Source organism: Mesoplodon densirostris, chromosome 19, assembly GCF_025265405.1.
Source record: "Mesoplodon densirostris isolate mMesDen1 chromosome 19, mMesDen1 primary haplotype, whole genome shotgun sequence".
Taxonomy (NCBI): Eukaryota; Metazoa; Chordata; class Mammalia; order Artiodactyla; family Ziphiidae; genus Mesoplodon; species Mesoplodon densirostris.
The window spans coordinates 1,106,824-1,125,091 of record NC_082679.1 but is presented as its reverse complement, the minus strand read 5'-3'; the positions used below and the strand labels follow the sequence as shown (position 1 = coordinate 1,125,091).

The 18,268-nt window shown below is 46.9% G+C and overlaps 1 protein-coding gene across 1 annotated transcript; it reads left to right on the top strand.

Annotated features, from left to right (window-relative positions):
• The first annotated feature begins 1,723 nt into the window (after positions 1–1,723).
• Positions 1,724–17,700, top strand: ZNF671 (zinc finger protein 671). Its single transcript, XM_060083229.1, has 4 exons — positions 1,724–2,019; positions 14,321–14,447; positions 15,060–15,182; positions 15,794–17,700. The coding sequence occupies exons 1-4, from the start codon at positions 1,948–1,950 to the stop codon at positions 17,005–17,007; spliced, it is 1,536 nt and encodes a 511-aa protein (XP_059939212.1). The 5' UTR covers positions 1,724–1,947; the 3' UTR covers positions 17,008–17,700.
• The last annotated feature ends 568 nt before the right edge of the window (positions 17,701–18,268 follow it).

The following is an 18,268-nucleotide window of genomic DNA, read 5'->3' as shown; positions in this document are numbered from 1 at the left end:
TCAGTACTCAGGCTCAAAATTATCTTTTTACAGCTATTGTAAATATTTCCTCAGAGCTATTTTCTCCACTCTCTTCAAATAGCTGCAGAATCATTATCAATGACTCCCGGGAATTTTTTCACTGGTAATCTCAACTCCCTGTGCAGATCCCTGGTGCACACCCCTGGTGATCACTTCACAGCAAGGAGATGACCTCATGGTGTCCTAAACATTTATCTCAGGGTTCATGTGACCCATTTTTGGCTCAAGCTCCCAATGTGACGATGATGGTCACTGTTCAGGCAGGAAATAGCATTCAAATGGTAGCACTTCTTTTCTAAGAGGTCTCAGATGTTAAAAGCAATTCTATATATGGTGGTATTGTTACAGACCAGGGTTCTTGGCCTTCCCCAATAAATAGAAATTGACTAGAGGTCAGACAAGAAATTCAGGCAAGGCTTTATTGGAGCCCCTGCTGCAGCAGGGTGCAGCGAGAACAAACAACAAGTTCCCTTGCTTGCTGGCTCCCCAAGGGGGAGCAAGCTTGTTCCTTATATGGGGTGAGGGAAGGGGTCTGTTCTGGGGTCTGGCTGGAGGGGTGACTTAGGTGTTTTTCCCACCCCTTAGGTGGTGCTGTGTGCAGGGGGGCTTGCACAGTACCCTGCTCTTGCTTCCAACACCCTGTTTTTGCTCCAGGCCCTTCAAAAGTGGCAGTTGGATTTTTTTGGTCTCTGTATATTTTGGTTCCAGAATTTGCCCCAACCGCGCATGCACGCAGTTATTTTCAGCCCCATACAGTTTCTTCGTATTTTGTTGCTTGAGGAGAGGTGTGTCCAGGTGCAAGAACTTCAGCACTGCAGCAAAGGGTCCCAGGTCCCAGCAAAGGGTCCCAGGTCCCATCCCGTCTCAGTATACCAAGTAAGAAATATTACCTGGAAAAAAGTGCTGCTTCCTGGGATGAATACAATCACTGATTATACAGGCAGGAGAAAAGTTTTCTGAGGAAATCTATCTACTGGCTCCAGAGTACCTCAACATCCCTCTCTCTTCTTCCACTCCATGCCCTGTCTGGAATATTTCCTCTTTTGTCCCTAACCAGAACTGAAAGTAACAACACTGAACATAAAGCTTCAGTCCAAATGTATTTTTTTTAACATTAAAAAAATTTTTATTTATTTGTTTTGGCTGCGCCAGGTCTTAGTTGTAGCATGTGGGATCTTTAGTTGTGGCATGCATGTGGGATCTAGTTCCCTGACAAGGGATGGAACACAGGGCCCCTGCGTTGGAAGCGTGGAGTCTTACCCACTGGACCACCAGGAAAGTCCCCAGAATGTATTTAAAAGGCAACAAGGTAATGGTTACTAGCTCCTAGGTATGAATGGATGAGAGAAACTTGGTGTGGTGTGTCCTTTTGGTTTTGCAGCTTTCCTGACTATCTGAAATAATATGATTCCAAACATTTCTTTAATTAGTGCAGACAGCAATCCATGGAATCTGCGTGCGGGCCCTTGAAGAGAAGCTAAGCCCTGCCCCATCCTCGGGAATTAGGGGTACCACTTACAAACCCCTTCTTGTGGTACCCAGCCTTTCCCCAAGAGCCCAGGCCCAGGCCCTGAACCTGTCCCTAGGCCGATGGCTCACCAAGAACTACATTACCCAGAAGGCTATGCGCCACACGTCCAATGAAGGCCCGGGAGAGGGGCGTTTCCGTGCGTGCGGAAGACGTCGGAGCGGGACTTCCGGCATCTTAGGCGCAACCAGACATTTTGTCGGTTCTTGTGAGGATCTACGCGCTAGGGGGCTCTTGAATGCTTGGTCTGGACCGAGGGTGGAGGAATAGGGAAGACGCGTGAGGAGGTGTTGTCCCCCACGCTCGGAGGCAAGACGAGGTTCGGCGGTGGCGACGCCTGCGGTGACCCCGCCGCCGGGGCGGGGCTTGGGACCGCGGTATCCACGTCCTCAACCCGGATGCCTGCCTCTCCCGGCGCGCTCCGCCCACAGACCCCGATGGCGGCGGCTGCGCTGAGGGACCCCCGTCAGGTACACGCTCCTCCTCCGGGCCCTCAGCGCCCTCACCCCACCAGACACTAAAGCCCCAAGTGCGGGGCGCCTGCTCCCGTGCCTGCAGCCCAGGCCCGGTGTCTGGGATTGTGGGGTCCCTGTTTCTGACAGTGTGATGGCGCGTGTGAGAGAGGGACAGGCAGAGGGACCGACAGGTGCAAAGGCTTGGAGGTCGGACTGAGCCAGAGGCATTGGGGAGATCGGGGATCCGTGTCGTGTCAGCATCGAGCAGGATGTGAGGAGTCACACCTGGGTTGAGGAGTAGTACTTTCATTCTGAGGGCTCTGGGAGCCATAAGAGTTTCGAATAGGAGTACTTGATCTGAGTGGAGATTTTAAAAGTATCCCACATTTTGCGCTGGGCGAAACAGATTAGGTTGGGGCAGGGAATGTGAGGATGGGTGCGTGGAGATTGATAAAGAGGCTACTGCAGCGGCTTCAAGAAATGTTTTGACGGTGGATGGACTCGAGAGCCAGGAGAGGGGGAAGTGATCAGGTTCTGGATATATTTTAAAGATACCACCAGCGGGCTTCCCTGGTGGCGCAGTGGTTGAGAATCCGCCTGCCGATGCAGGGGACATGGGTTCGTGCCCCGGTCTGGGAAGATCCCACAGGCCGCGGAGCAGCTGGGCCCGTGAGCCATGGCCGCTGAGCCTGCGCGTCCGGAGCCTGTGCTCCGCAATGGGAGAGGCCACAACAGTGAGAGGCCCGCGTACCACAAAAAAAACAAAACAAAACAAAACAAAAAAAAAGATACCACCAGCATTTCCTCCTGCATCAGATGAGGCTGTGATTGATAGTGAAAAAACAAGTCTTAAATTTTTTTGTTTTGGTTTTTTTTTTAATGGACATTTTGAAAATGGAAATCAGGAAGTCAAACTAGGGAGCAGGTTTCAGAGTGGACATGGCTGATTCTGAGATATCCCAGAGTGGAGGTGTCACATGAGCAGCTGGACTGGAAGGTCTGGCGTTCTGGAGAAGGGGCTGGGTTGGAGATGTCCACAGGGTGTAGAGAGTGGTCTGGACTAGGTCAAGACCTGGAGATCAGATTTAGGGGTAGCAATCTTTTTTTTAATATAAATTTATTTGTTTTTAAAATTTTTGCCTGCGTTTGGTCTTCGTTGCTGCTCATGGGCTTTCTCTGGTTGTGGCGAGTGGGGGCTACTCTTTGTCGCGGTGCGCAGGCTTCTCACTCTGGTGGCTTCTCTTGTTGCGCAGCACAGGCTTTAGGCGCACAGGCTTCAGTAGTTGTGGCACGTGGGCTCAGTAGCTGTGGCTCGTGGGCTCTAGCGTGCAGGCTCAGTAGTTGTGGCACACGGGCTTAGTTGCTCCGCAGCATGTGGGCTCTTCCCAGACCAGGGATTGAACATGTGTCCCCTGCATTGGCAGGCTGATTCTTAACCACTGCGCCACCAGGGAGGTCCCATGGATAGCAATCTTAAGTATGTTATTTCAAATGGTCCTTGGGGTGAGAGGGGAGGGCTGTGGATGGAGGTGGGGGGGGAGAAAGGCTGGGCATTTCTGAGACTTCCCTCCACAGAGGAGGGGCATTCTGTTTGTCCAGTGTCTGCATGAGGAGAATGCTTTGTAGGGCACAAGGAACCTGGCCTGGCAGCAGAAGATGGAGTGTCGTAAAATCGCTGTCTGATGACAGTTACCCTTGCTTTTCAACAACCTGTTCTAAGAGAAACACACTGAAAAGCTCCTCCAGTGCCAGGAGTGATTCCACTTTACTCAGTCTTGCCAAAGCCACAAAATCCCTCAAATGCCATATGATAGATTGTCCCAGCTTGTGTGTGTGTGTGTGTGTGTTTAATTAATTTTTATTGGAGCGTAGTTGCTTTACAATGTTGTGTTAGTTTCTACTGTACAGCAAAGTGAATCAGCTATATGTAGACATATGTGTCCCCTTTTTTGGATTTCCTTCCCATTTAGGTCACTGCAGAGCAGTGGGTAGAGTTCCCTGAGCTATACAGCAGGTTCTCATTAGTTACCTATTTTATACATAGTATCGATAATGTATATACGTCAATTCCAATCTCCCAATTCATCCCACCACCACCCCCTTTCCCCCCTTGGTGTCCATACGTTTGTTCTCTAAGTCTGTGTCTCTATTTCTGCTTTGCAAATAAGATCATCTATACCATTTTTCTAGATTCCACATATATATGTTAATATACAATAATTGTTTTTCTCTTTCTGACTTACTTCACTCTGTATGACAGTCTCTAGGTCCATCCACATCTCTACCAATAACCCATTTCGTTCCTTTTTATGGCTGAGTAATGCATTGTATATATGTACCACAGCTTTATTCATTCCTCTGTTGATGAACATTTAGGTTGCTTCCATGTCCTGGCTATTGTGAATAGTGCTGCAGTGAACACTGGGGTGCCTTCTTGTGTTTTTGTCTTTGTTATTTATTTATTTGGTTGCGCCGCGTCTTAGTTGTGGCGGGATCTTCGATCTTCGTTGCGGCTTGTGGGATATAGTTCCCTGACCAGGGATCGAACCCGGGCCCCCTGCATTGGGAGCGCAGAGTCTTAGCCACTGGGCTACCAGGGAAGTCCCTCTCCTTGTTTTTGACTAAATGTTCCAAGGACAGGCTTCTTGCCTCACAGGAAGTTCCTACCAAAGAATTCCTCTAACATAAGTTGTCCCAACACAGGAAATGTTTCTGCCCACACTTCTGTATACTATTTGTAATTTTAATGAGTGTAGGAGAGACAAAACTCTATCTCTGCCAATCTTAGGTTTTCAGCTGGGTCTCTTTAAGGAAAAAACAGACTAATGAGAAAAACAGTATATCAATATGTGCAGCACACAACACATGGGAGAAACCTAAACCAAAAGTAACTGGACTTGGTGGCTTAGAATTCTAGTTTATATTAGTATCTTCGACAAAGAAGAGTAAATTTGTAGACAAATGACAAAACGAAGAAAAGCAGTTTTAGGCTTCCAAGGGCAGCAAACTGAGAAGGTAAATACGGGGGAGGAAACTAATATTGTGTGGTTTGGTTGCAGATTCCTTTGGTGCCAGTCTCTGGGCTGATAATCTGTCTCCAATAAAAGGAGAATTTATATCTTGCCTTTAGGTAGAAAAGGGGGAGCTTTTTCTGTGTTTGCTGTTTCTCACTGCCTTCAGCTCAAAATAATTTTTATGTCAAAGAGGCATATTTTGGGGTGATATTATTCTGATTTTCTTCATGAGCTACAAAACAGCCAGGAAAGATAGTTTGTGTTATTGAAATTCCTATATTATTCTCCCTTTGTATACTCTATCCAATTGATTTTATGAGAGAAGTAAGCATTAGTTTCCCAAGGAATCCATTGTAGGTAGTGAACTGATTATTCTTCTATGCATTTAGACTGGTCCTAGGCATGTACTTTCCTTGGGGTATTTAAGACAGTATCCACTGAAATCATTTTCTGTGGGAACACATTATCTCATGGAACCCCATTTGAGAAAGACTGCTAAAGATTATGGTCTCACCAATTCCATTGTGTATGGGTGGGTTTTCTTACACCAATAAGCAATTCTCTCACGCCAGCTGAGTGTCCTATAATTCAAGTCAATTCTGACACTGTTTACCCAGAGATAGCATCAGATCCCACAGCTTAAGGTCTCAGTCCCATAAGACTCCCCCCACCCCACACACACACTTTCAGACACCAGTCGTTAAGTCCATGTTTTCACCTGGGCTTCTGAACCGATTGGAGGTTCCAACAGCCTCCTTTTTGGGTTCAATCAGTTTTCCTAGAGTGGCTCACAGAACGCAGAGAAACATTTTACTAACCAGATTATCAGTTTATTATAAAAAGATATAACCCAGGCACAGCCACATGGAAGAGGTGCATACAGGGAAAGGTATGGGGAAAGGGTGCAGAGTTCCCGCGCACATTGCCCTTCCTGCACCTCTGTGTGCTCGTCAACTTGGAAGCTCTCTGTACCCTATTCTTTTGGGCTTTTATGGAGGCTTCATTTCCTAGGCATGATTGATTACATCCTTGACCATTGGGGACTGAACTCAGTCTCCAACCGCTCCACCCCCTCAGAGGTCAGGGGATAGGACTGAAAGTTCCAACCCTCTAATCATGTGGTTGGTTCTCCTGGAAACCAGCCCCACCATCCTTTTGTGCTTTCCCAAAGTAACCTCATAAGGGCATTTTTATTGCTCTTCTCACTTAGGAAATACCTAAGGCTTTAGGAGTTCTGTGCCCAAAACCTGGACAAAGACCAAATACGGGGACTTCCCTAGTGGCACAGTTGTTAAGAATCTGCCTGCCAGTGCAGGGGACACGGGTTCGAGCCCTGGTCCGGGAAGATCCCACATGCTGCAGAGCAACAAAGCCCGTGCGCCACAACTACTGAGCCTGCGCTCTAGAGCCCGCGAGCCACAACTACTGAAGCCCGTGCTCCACAACAAGAGAAGCCACTGCAATGAGAAGCCTGTGCACCACAACAAAGAGTAGCCCCCACTTGCTGCAACTAGAGAAAGCCCGCATGCAGTAACAAAGTCCCAACGTAGCCAAAAATAAATAAATAAATTTATTTAAAAAATAAAAAATTAAAAGAGCAAATATGTATTTATTGTTATAAATCATATTATTACACTGCTCTAGTAAACAAATATACATATATTCATAGAGAATTCATAAAACCTGTGATCTGTGTTGTGGCTTCATTTTTCCCTTTGTGAATGTAATTTTTCAAATGTTCAACAGTGTAAAATCAAGATGAATGTGTATCTTCTGAATATTATAGTATTATTATTTTTAATATTGACATATGTCGTGAATTTTTAAATTTATTTATTTATGGCTGTGTTGGGTCTTCGTTTCTGTGTGAGGGCTTTCTCTAGTTGTGGCAAGCGGGGGTCACTGTTCATCGCGGTGCGCGGGCCTCTCACTATCGCGGCCTCTCTTGTTGCGGAGCACAGGCTCCAGACGCGCAGGCTCAGTAATTGTGGCTCATGGGCCCAGTTGCTCCGCAGCATGTGGGATCTTCCCAGACTAGGGCTCGAACCCGTGTCCCCTGCATTGGCAGGCAGATTCTCAACCACTGCGCCACCAGGGAAGCCCTGAATGTTATATTTTTGATATCATTTATATGCTTATTCTTTGATTTATCCCTTTCTAAGAAGATAGATAAGAGTGAGTAAGTTATACATTTGTACCCACAACTTTTTTTCAGTTTTTTTGCTTTAAATATCTCATATATTTAAATTATAGGGAGAGATTGTCAAACTGTATTAAATGCATGGGCAAATTCCATGCATCCTATAACAAATGATCCTTAATTACAAACATAAGTATATGCTAAAAGGAATGGAATGAAATAAGACATGAATATTAACCATAAGAGGGTTGGAGAGGTGGACTTCCCTGGTGGCGCAGTGGTTAAGAATCTGCCTGTCAGTGCAGGGGACACGGGTTCGAGCCTTGGTCCGGGAAGATCCCATATGCCACGGAGCAGCTACGACCGTGCGCCACAAGTACTGAGCCTGAGCTCTAGAGCCTGTGAGCCACAACTACTGAAGCCCGCGCACCTAGAGCCTGTGCTCCGCAACAAGAGGCCACCGCAATGGGAAGCCTGCACACCGCAACGAAGAGTAGCCCCTGCTCACTGCAACTAGAGGAAGCCCGCATGCAGCAACGAAGACCCAACGCAGCCATAAATAAATAAATAAATAAATAAATAAATTTTAAAAAGAGGATTGGAGAGGTTATATTAATATAAGAAAAAGTCAACTTCAGGAAAAATAATATTACCAAAGATAACAAAGGGTCATCTTATTAAACAGGTAATTTAAATCAAGAAGATTTTAAAATGCTAAATGGGGAATTACCTGGTGGTCCAATGGTTAGGACTCTGTGCTTCTACTGCAGGCGGCACAGGTTCTATCCCTGGTCAGGGAACAAAGATCCCACAAGCCACGTGGTGCTGCCATAAATGAATGAATGAATGAATGAATGAATATGCTAAATGTATTTGTGCCTGAGAACAGGCTTTCAAAATTCTTTCAATAATTAATAGAATAGGCAGGAAAACCGTAAGGATATACAAGACATGACCAATATCATCAGCTAACTTGATTCAGTAGATATGTATAAAACATTACTCCAGTCTATAGCAGAATACACAGTCTTTTCAGGTACACATGGCACATTCCTCCAAGATAAACCAAATGCTAGGGACATAAAATAATTTTCAGTAAGCTTTAAAATTGAAGCAGTGTAGAATATATTCTCTAAATAAAGCAAAACTAAATTAGAAATTTTAAAATATCCTAAAAAATCCACAGACATTTAAATTTTAAAGAACTTTTAAGTACCAAAGAGTAAAAGAAAGAAGGAAACCAATAGAAGATAAATTGGGAGCATATTTTTGTGAAACAGGCAAGAATAATTTTTTTAAACTTTTTTTTGGCTGCGCCATGCAGCATGTGGGATTGAACCTGTGTCCCCTGTGTTGGAAGCACAGAGTCTTAACCACTGGACTGCCAGGGAAGTCACAAGAACAATTTAAATATCAGTAACAAGCAAAATATATTGTGTCGAAAATTAATGAATATATTTCTTTTAGAATTGCAGGCTTCTATTCTGTAAAGCCCATGACAGCCAAAATTTAAAGAGTGAAAGACTATATCTCCAATGTCTAAAACTGCCAAGGGATGAACACACAGGGCATAGAAGGAAATCGCATTAGTTAGAACAACAAATACAACTCCAACCTAAATGACCAAAATAGGAGCAATCAATGGAAGAAGGAATCAAGGTGATTATCAGGCATATGACAAGATATACAAACACATTGATATTTTAGAACTGCATACCAAATACAACTGTCTTTACAGAACACATAATAGAATGTAAAGATGGGCTTCCCTGGTGGCGCAGTGGTTAAGAATCTGCCTGCCACGTGCCGCGGAGCAGGTAAGCCTGTGCGTCACAACTACTGAGCCTGTGCTCTAGAGCGCATGAGCCACAATTACTGAGCCCGCGTACTGCAACTACTGAAGCCCGCGTGCCTAGAGCCCGTGCTCCCCAACAAGCGAAGCCACTGCAGTGAGACGTCTGCGCATCGTCACAAAGAGTAGCCCCCTCTCGCCACAACTAGAGAAAGCCTGCGCGTGGCAACGAAGACCCAACACAGCCAAAAATAAGTAAATAAAATTAATTAATTAAAGAAAACAGAATGTAAAGAAAATTGTAAGACATCTGAAAATTTTAGTAGAACTATCCTCATGAAAAGAGACATAAATATCATTAAGGTAGTATTAGCAAATAAAATTCAGCAGTGTGTAAAAAGAATTATATACCATGACCAAGAGAGATTTCTTTCAGTGGTGCCAGGTTTGTTTAATATTAGAAGAGCAAAGAATGTTATCCAACATATTAACAGGCTAAAGAAAAAGAAGAAAAATCACATCAATTGATGCAGAAGACTCACTAGCGTAACTGAATGTAGCAAAGTGCTGTGTACGTTCTCGTTCTCTTTATATATATGTATAAATACACGTGTGTGTGGCAGACAGGGATATAGATGTAAATGAACTGTGTTCTATATGTTAACAATACACAGAAAGCAAAAATTGAATGATTAAAATTTACAAATCTATAGCATAAAAAATACTTAGGAATTAATATAATGAAACATGTACAAGTTCTTTCATTATATCCATTCCTAAGTATTTTATTGAAAACTACAAAGTTATTTTTTCAGTATTACTGAAAACTTCAAAGTTTAGTTGAAATCTACAAAAACACTTCTGCTGAGGGAAATTAAAGATGACCTAAACGAATGGAGCGATCTTTTCCATAGAATTCAGTGACTGCACTTTTTCCCTCTTCCCAGGGTTTAGTGCTCACTTTGGACCCCAGTATCAAGTGGTGGAATCCTTTTGGAGACTGAATCTGGTAAGCTTGAGTCATGGGAATTCAGGCTGAGCTTCCACTTACTACACAGATCCACCTGGAGCCAGTTTACCTGAGGATAGTTGGGGGAGGGGAGGTCTGGTGGGGGGTGAGGTTCTGGTTCCTGGAGGAATTGAGCACCTGAAATCCTCTGAATCAAGTCAAGAGAATGTGGATGGTCAGGAGTCATCTTCTGTCCTCCATTGTGAAGAGTTTGAAGCACTGCTGGAAGAATGACCAGAGGATGTCATGTAATTCCCCAGGTAATAATCCCAAAAACCATGTGCTGTGAATACTGTTATTTCCCCATTTCAGAAATGAGGGGACTGAAGCTTGGAGAAGTGAGGCTTTCTGCCTGAGGTACTATAATCAGTAATGGGGTTACCAGCTGCAAACCCAGGTAAGCCTCCCCCCAGAGCTCAGCCCGTGAAGTCAGACACTGGACACCATGTGCTAGATTGCATTGAATTTGAAGCCAAACATGACATGATTGGTTCTAAGGCAAGTTCAAAGATTGTGAATTTGAAAGTAAGATATAGAAGAATTATGCTACAACCCTATGCTGTACTTACTCCTGAGGGAAAAATTTGGGGTTTTTAGATTATTTATTTATTTATTTTTGGCTGCGTCGGGTCTTAGTTGTGGTATGTGGGATCTTTCATTGCGGCACGTGGGCTTCTCTCTAGTTGTGGCGCGCAGGCTCTCTAGTCGAGGCACACGAGCTCAGTAGTTGTGGCGCATGGGCTTAGTTGCCTCACAGCATGTGGGATCCTAGTTCCCTGACCAGGGATCAAAGCCTCATCCCCTGCATTGTAAGGCGGATTCTTTACCACTGTACAGCCAGGAAAGTCCCAGGAAAATATTTCTTAAACTGTAAATCTTGAATCATCTTGTCTAGAACATATCCCTAGTGCAACTGGCTACCTGAAATTGATAACGTCATTCTGTATGTGTAATTATTTTTTTCTTGAAATAATTTTAAGTGGCACAGATTGTACACTGCCATCCTGTAAAATTTTAAATCATTCCTGTTAAGGCTACTCGTAGGTTCAGGGTATGTGTATGTGAATTTTGATAGACGCTGCCCATAACTCTGCAAGTAGGCAGCCTTGACTCACCTCCTACCACATGGGTACCTGAGAGCCCAGGTTTGTGATGATGAGGACCATGTATTCAGCACTAGTCGTGCACCTTGCACTGGTGTAAGCACTTGATACTTAACCTCACCAAGGTATGGGCACTATTTTTTTCTGCTGTTTTAGAGAATGGACGTTTATGTTTGAGGAATATTTAAACAATTTCACAGAGGTCTGCAAGGGAGATTTTATCTTCATTTTACATTTCACAACATGGAGGTGAAACTGCTGGCCTTGGGTCCCAAATTCAGAGGGATGAGGCTGGGATTTGCAGGCTGTGAACCTCCAAAACAGCTAGCGTCGTATCACCCTCAGGATATGAAGCGTCCACTGGAGATTTTATATGAAGCCGACCCCCACCGGAGGAAAACTGCTGACTGCAAGCACGTAGACCCCAGATGGGTTGAAACCAGAAGATTGCTGATTCTCGAAACTTCACCTTGATGCCAACCAATCTGAGAATTGAGCACAAGTGAATCATGCACCCTGCAGCCCCTCCCTCACATGGCCTTTAAAACCTTTGTCTCCTAACCAGCAACTTGGAGATAGTCTTAGGACATTAGTCCACCAGCTTCCCAGATCGCTGGCCTCCTGAATAAAGCAACTTTTCCTTTTCCACCAACACTTGTTTGTCGAGTATTGGCTTTTTGAGTGGCGAGCAGCCGAACTCGGGTTTGGTACCAAACTCATCCAGTTACAGAGACTCTGAGGTGTGAGATGCAGCCTGAGGCTTGGGAGCAACTAGCAGGCTAAGACAGTAGGTGCTCAATCCCTTTGCATTCCACCTTCTGACCACGGGCTTCCCCTCAGCACCTGGTGTCGAGGTGGGGACTGCAGTACCCAGAATTCTCAGTGCCACAAGGTGTCAGCTCTCTGCCAATCATGGCCCAGGAGAGGGGCCTTTCTCTGTGAGCACTTCACTTTGGGGCAGAGCTTCCGGCGCCCCATCTCGTTTCTGGGGGTGTAGAATCCTGGAGACGGGAATAGCACCTCCATCCCCTGGTGTGATATGGGCTGTTCCCATCCCTTTTGCCCACAGGCTCCAGTGACAGTGGCCGAGCTGATAGCTGAGCCCTCACCTTCCCAATATGTGGGATTACGTGTCTTTGCTTTCCCCTGTCCCAGCAGTTGTGTCTGCAGGCTCTGAGAAGGCAGACTCCGTCTAAGCCATCGTTCCATGGAGAGGTTTCTGTAGAACCCAGAGAGATGAGGGATGAAAGGCATCCCAGGCATGTTCAGATGCTTGGAGTCGAAGCTGAGCTGTGAGTGTCCGACAAACCATTAGTCTCTTTCCTTTCTGGGGGAGACAACATGGGGACAGGTTTCAGGCCTGAAATGGCCAGCTGAGGGTCTTGGCTTCTATTCTGAGGGTGATGGGAGCCATGGGGAATGTGGAGCACAGTCTCAGCAGGCTTCCTCTGGCAGCAGAGAGAACAGACAGTGAAGGGCTAGAGTGATGGTGGAGACGGGGTGATGGTAGGTGTGGAAATTATTCCCCTTTATTCAGAGCTTGCTAATAGCAAGTGAGTTGGGCATCATCACTTGCCTTTAGCTGAGGCTCAAGGGCAGGGGAGGGGGAAAGCTGATTGGCCCCTAAGTTGGAAGTGGGTGTAAAAGGGAAGAGGGCAGTTTTGGTTTTTTTAAAAATAAATTTATATACTTATTTATTTTTTGGCTCCGTTGGGTCTTTGTTGCCGTGCATGGGCTTTCTCTAGTTGCGGTGAGCGGGGACCGCTCTTCGTTGCAGTGCACGGGCTTCTCATGGCGGTGGCTTCTCTTGCTGTGGGGCACGGGCTTCAGTAGTTGGGGCACGCGGGCTCTAGAGCACAAGCTAAATAGTTGTGGCACACGGGCTTCGTTGCTCCGCAGCATGTGGGATCTTCCCGGACCAGGGCTTGAACCTGTGTCCCCTGCATTGGCAGGAGGATTCTTAACCACTGCGCCACCAGGGAAGTCCTGCAACAGGGACTTTATATGTGTGATTAAGCTAATGATCTTGAGATGGACAGATTATCCTGGGTTTTCCTGTGGACCCAGTGTAATCACAGGAGGATCAGAGTCAAAGAAGGAGATTTGAGGAATGAAACAGATGTCAGAATGATAGTTGCTGACTTTGCAGATGGAGGAAGGGGCAAGGACTCAAGGATGCGGCAAGTTTTTTAGAAGCTAGAAAAGCTAAGGAAACAGATTCTTCTGTGGAGCTGCCAGAAGGAATATAATCCTGCTGACATCTTTTTTTTTTGGTCTTAGTTTTGGCAGGCAGGCTCCTTGGTTGTGGCTCACTGGCTCCTTAGTTGTGGTATGCAAACTCTTAGTTGTGGCATGCATGTGGGATCTAGTTCCCTGACCAGGGATCGAACCCAGGCCCCCTGCATTGGAAGGTGGATTCTTAACCACTGTGCCACCAGGGAAGTCCCAATCCCGCTGACATTTTGATTTTTAGCCTAGTGAAGCCCATTTTGGACTTACAACCTCCAGATGTAAGATGATAAATTTGAGTTGATTGAAGCCACTGAGGTACTAGTGATGTGTTACAGCAGTAATAGGAAACTTAATACCGTGTACAACTGAGAAGTGGAAGAGGACTCAGAGTCACTGAGGTGTGCCTGTGGTTCTGGGTGCCTGTGATCTGAAGAAAGGAAAAGGGCCAGATTGGGAGAGCTTGAAAGCAGGAATGGGGGCTTTGGCAGTGGGGGCCACTGGAGGTTTGGGACAAGATAGCATCCTGATTGTATTGCCAAGTGTTCTCTCCATGCTGTGTGCAGAGTGACATCTGGGGAGTCCAGGGTGATGTCTGTGGTGTGGGCCAGAAAGTTGGTTGTAGGTAGCTGAAGACGTGAGGGAGGCATGGTCCAAAGAGTGACGTGCAGGAGAGGAGGGAGTGTAAACTGATGGTCCTAGGACTCTGTTGCTGGGGGCTTAAGTAAAAAGAGTGAGCCCAGGTTTAGGAAGTATGTCCAGGGAGTATGCTATGGGGTTCCCCAGGGGACCTGGGCCAGGCTCAGAGCTTCAATGGCATCTGTCTCCCAACCTGCTTGTTGCTGTGGGCTGACACCGTGATCGCTGGGGGTAGTCAGGAGAGAGCAAGTGCCAATGGTATCAATGCCTGGCACTTGGTTTGACTTGGGGACCTCGGGACATGGGTGAGCAGGACACCGTGTGGGTACGTAGAGTGGGGGTACTCACTTGAGACACTTGTCATGGACCTTGCTGTCCCCATCTTTGCAGGGCTGTGCCATCTCTGAGGACGTGTTTGTGTACTTCTCCCGGGAAGAATGGGTACTCCTTGATGAGGATCAGAGACTGCTGTACCGGGATGTGATGCTGGAGAACTTTGCACTTTTAGCCTCCCTGGGTAAGACCCTCGCACCGACTCCATCTCCATCTCCTTTCCCGCAGGGACCCCTCTGGCCTCCGCACACTTAGCTTTTCCCACCACAGCTTTCTTGCTATGTTTCCTGGAGTGGGCTGCCAGGGCTATGCTCTACGGCGTGTCCTCACTTCTTACTGAGCAGCCCCGAAGCCACGCAGCCAAAGGTTTGGGGGTCACGAGACATAGTTTTCCCAATGGAACCCACAGTCTTGGTCACTTTCTGGGCCGGTGAATCCATCTAGAGTTATGACACCTCTGTGCCCAAGGTTCTGCCCCCGCCCTCCAGGTGCTCCATGATACCAGGAGTTACAGGCACTCACATAGTCACTACTTATGGAGACCCTTGGATGCTTCCTTCATGGTTCTTTTTGTAATAATAATAATTATTATTATTATTTTGGCTGAGCAGTGTGGCATGCAGGATCTTAGTTCCCCGACCAGGGATTGAACCCGTGCCCCCTGCAGTGGAAGCACAGGGTCTTAACCACTGGACTGCCAGGGAAGTCCCAGTAATAATTATTATTCTTTAACTTGTGGTCTGTCATAGGGTGGGTTGCTCTGAGCCAGTACTCACCCGTGCTGGGTTTCCCTTAGGAATTGCATCCTCCAGATCACATTTAGTCACGCAGCTGGAGCAAGGGGAGGAGCCCTGGATGCCTGCCCAGGTGGATATGACTCCAGCCACAGAGAAAGAGGCTCAGAAGGGACCTGGACCTGGTGAGTGGACACCAAGGAAGGGCATGATGTCAAGTTTGGGTTCAAATCCAGAGATACTGACTGTTTCCACCTGTGTTTGATTTCAAGGCCTGTGGCCACACAGCGTTTCTACCTGTCCTTCCCCATTCTGGACACTGTGACTTATTTCTAGTCTGACTTCTAGCCCCTGGCATCCACCTTGCACCCATTCCCCCTTACTGCTCACTCTGCATTCGTCTGCAACATTGGCCTACACCTAATGTGTCACGAGATGTGCACATATCCTTCAGTAATCTTTGAACACCAGCTGCTCACTTGTGATTGGAGTTTCCTGGGCCTGGACGTGCCCTTCTGCCTGGCACTCGCCTGTCCCAACAGCCAACGTCCTACTGGAAGCTGTTTGCTCTATTCTGTCCTCTGTCCTCATGTCCTTGCCTTCAGGAGGCCTCCCCCATTCTGTGACCTTCAGAGGCCCTGCACTGCATAGCAGGCCCTTCCTCAACCTATCCCTGCCTCTCTGTCCTGTAAACAGTCCCATGGACTTATCCTCGGTGTGTCAGACACATTTATGATGGGGTTGTCCCCTCCTTCAAAGTCAACATACATCTCATTGGGCACTTCTCTGCTTTCAGGTTGTTGGTGTGGAGTGGAGGCTGAGGCTGTTTCCTCTGAGCAGAGTGTTTATTTAGAAGGAGTGTCACAGTTCAGGACTCCTGTGGCAGGTCTGAAGACACATCCATGTAACATGTTTGGCCCAATATTGAAAGACCTCTTACACCTGACTGAATACCCGCGGGGGAAAACCAGACAGGAACCACATATATGTGAGGCACATGGGAAGCAGTTCTGGTTCAGCGCAGACCTTCACCAGCACCACAAGCAGCACAGTGGAGAGCAATTCTTCAGGAGGGATGAAGGCAGGGACACTGTGAAAAGCTGCAGAATCTCTGTGCCAGAGAAGACCTACATACACGGTGAGGGCAGAGTGGACTTGCCAGCCACCTCTGGCCTTCAGCACCAGGTTTCTCATGACAGAATGAAACCCCATAAGAGCACTGAGATTGGGGGAGCCCTTAGCACTGGACAGAAGCTTCATAAATGTAGTGAATGTGGGAAAGTGTTCACTCGGAAAGACACACTTGCAAGGCACCAGAGAATCCACACTGGAGAAAGGCCTTATGAGTGCAGCCAATGTGGGAAGTTCTTTAGCCAAAGCTGTGACCTTTTTAAACATCAGACAGTTCACACTGGAGAAAGGCCTTATGAGTGCAGTGAGTGTGGGAAGTTCTTTAGACAAGTCTCCGGCCTTGTTGAACACAGGCGAGTTCACACAGGTGAAAGGCTCTATCAGTGCAGTAACTGTGGAAAATTCTTTAGCAGCAAGTCTAACCTCATTCGACACCAGGAGGTTCACACAGGAGCAAAGCCTTACATGTGCAGTGAGTGTGGGAAAGAGTTCAACCGCAGACACACACTGGTTCTGCACCGGAGGACTCACACTGGAGAAAGGCCTTATGAGTGCAGGGAGTGCGGGAAGTCCTTCAGCCAAAGCTCCCACCTTAACGTACACTGGCGAATTCATAGCAGTGATTACGAATGCAGCAGATGTGGGAAAGCCTTTAGCTGCATCTCCAAACTTGTTCAGCACCAGAAAGTTCACTCTGGAGAAAAGCCTTACGAGTGCAGCAGATGTGGGAAAGCCTTCACCCAAAGGCCAAACCTTATTCGGCACTGGAAGGTTCACACTGGAGAAAGGCCCTCTGAGAGCAGGGAGAGTGGGAAGGAGTTCAACCGCAGACACACACTTGTTCTCCACCAGAGGACTCACACTGGAGGAAGGCCGTGAGAGTACAGTGAATGTGGGAAGCCTTTTAGCCAGCGCTCCCAACTTACTGTACACTTGAGAGTACCTAGCAGTGCTTGTGAGTGCAGCAGACGTGGGAAAGCCTTCACCCAAAGGCCAAACCTTATTCAGCACAGGAAGTCCATGCTGGACAGAGGCTTTAGAGTACAGGGAATGTGCTATCTCCTTGTTCAACCCAACAACTGTCCCCAGAGTGAAGCCCTGAACGTGGGTTTTGTGAGAGAGCTGTCAGTCAGAAGTGAAACCTCATACATATGAACATCCACAACAGGAAGATTCCTGATGAGTGCCACGCACGTGAGGTGCTTTCAGGAGCTGTGGCGCACATTCTAAACTGTCTAGTCCCTTTCCCGGTTGGTAGAAGGCATCCTGCTGTTCCCATCTGGCAAAGTCCCACAGGATGTGTCAGTTACAAGCTTAGTCAGGCAGACCTCTGCTGTCTTCCCAGTCCCTGGAAGGAGTCATGACTGGCCTGAGTGGCCTACAGGGGGCCTCATTTTCACCCTTTGACTGGTTTAGGTGTGGAAACAATCAGCTCATAAGATGGGCTCTCCAGGGAGCTTGCAGAGATTTACCTTGGTGGATTTCTTGGTCTCATTGTGGATGTATACAGTCTCCAAGTCCTGCAGCCCTGGAACTCTGTGCCCCACATTTGCTCACGTTTGTAGAATAATAAAGTCCTTACTCTGAGCTGCCTTTAATTTTGAGGGTTCTGTTCATTGTGTGGAGTATGTTGAGGACACAACTGTGTTCTACCAGCATGAAATCATAAACAGATTTTGTGGGAATCCTTGGTTTTCTGTGCTTCAGGGAGGACAGCATGATGGCAAAGAATAGCTGTCCACTTTGGGCCCAGTTTGCATTGCTACCCAAGACCTTCTAGGAATGACTTCAGGGCTCTGTGAGACATACCATGTGGCCTGGAGGCTAGTTTTATTTGTGGGTCCATAAGTAAGTATGAAGAAGAGCAGTTGGTCCCTTGTTCCTATAGAATGTTTCATATTCCCAAGCATTATTAAGAGGCAGCTGGCCTCTGGCACCTGCCAAGGAGCTTGAGTTCAGAATTCGGTAGGCAGGTGTCACTGGCTGGAAGACCTACAGGAGCCAGGTGGAAACCATATGGTTCAGAAACATTGGGTGTGAATAATAAGTAGTTGGAGAGATTACAACACCCTAGAGGGATGTACCTGCTAAAGGTACCTGCTAAGATATTCCCATGCTATGGCTGTGTAGGATGAGAAGG

What these genes read in the sequence shown, in the direction of transcription:
- ZNF671 (XM_060083229.1), top strand. Translation starts at nt 1,948, where the DNA reads ATGCCTGCCTCTCCCGGCGCGCTCCGCCCACAGACCCCGATGGCGGCG. An exon ending in CGCTGAGGGACCCCCGTCAG is followed by an intron (nt 2,020 to 14,320) that starts GTACACGCTCCT and finishes CCATCTTTGCAG; the next exon opens with GGCTGTGCCATCTCTGAGGA. An exon ending in TGCACTTTTAGCCTCCCTGG is followed by an intron (nt 14,448 to 15,059) that starts GTAAGACCCTCG and finishes GGTTTCCCTTAG; the next exon opens with GAATTGCATCCTCCAGATCA.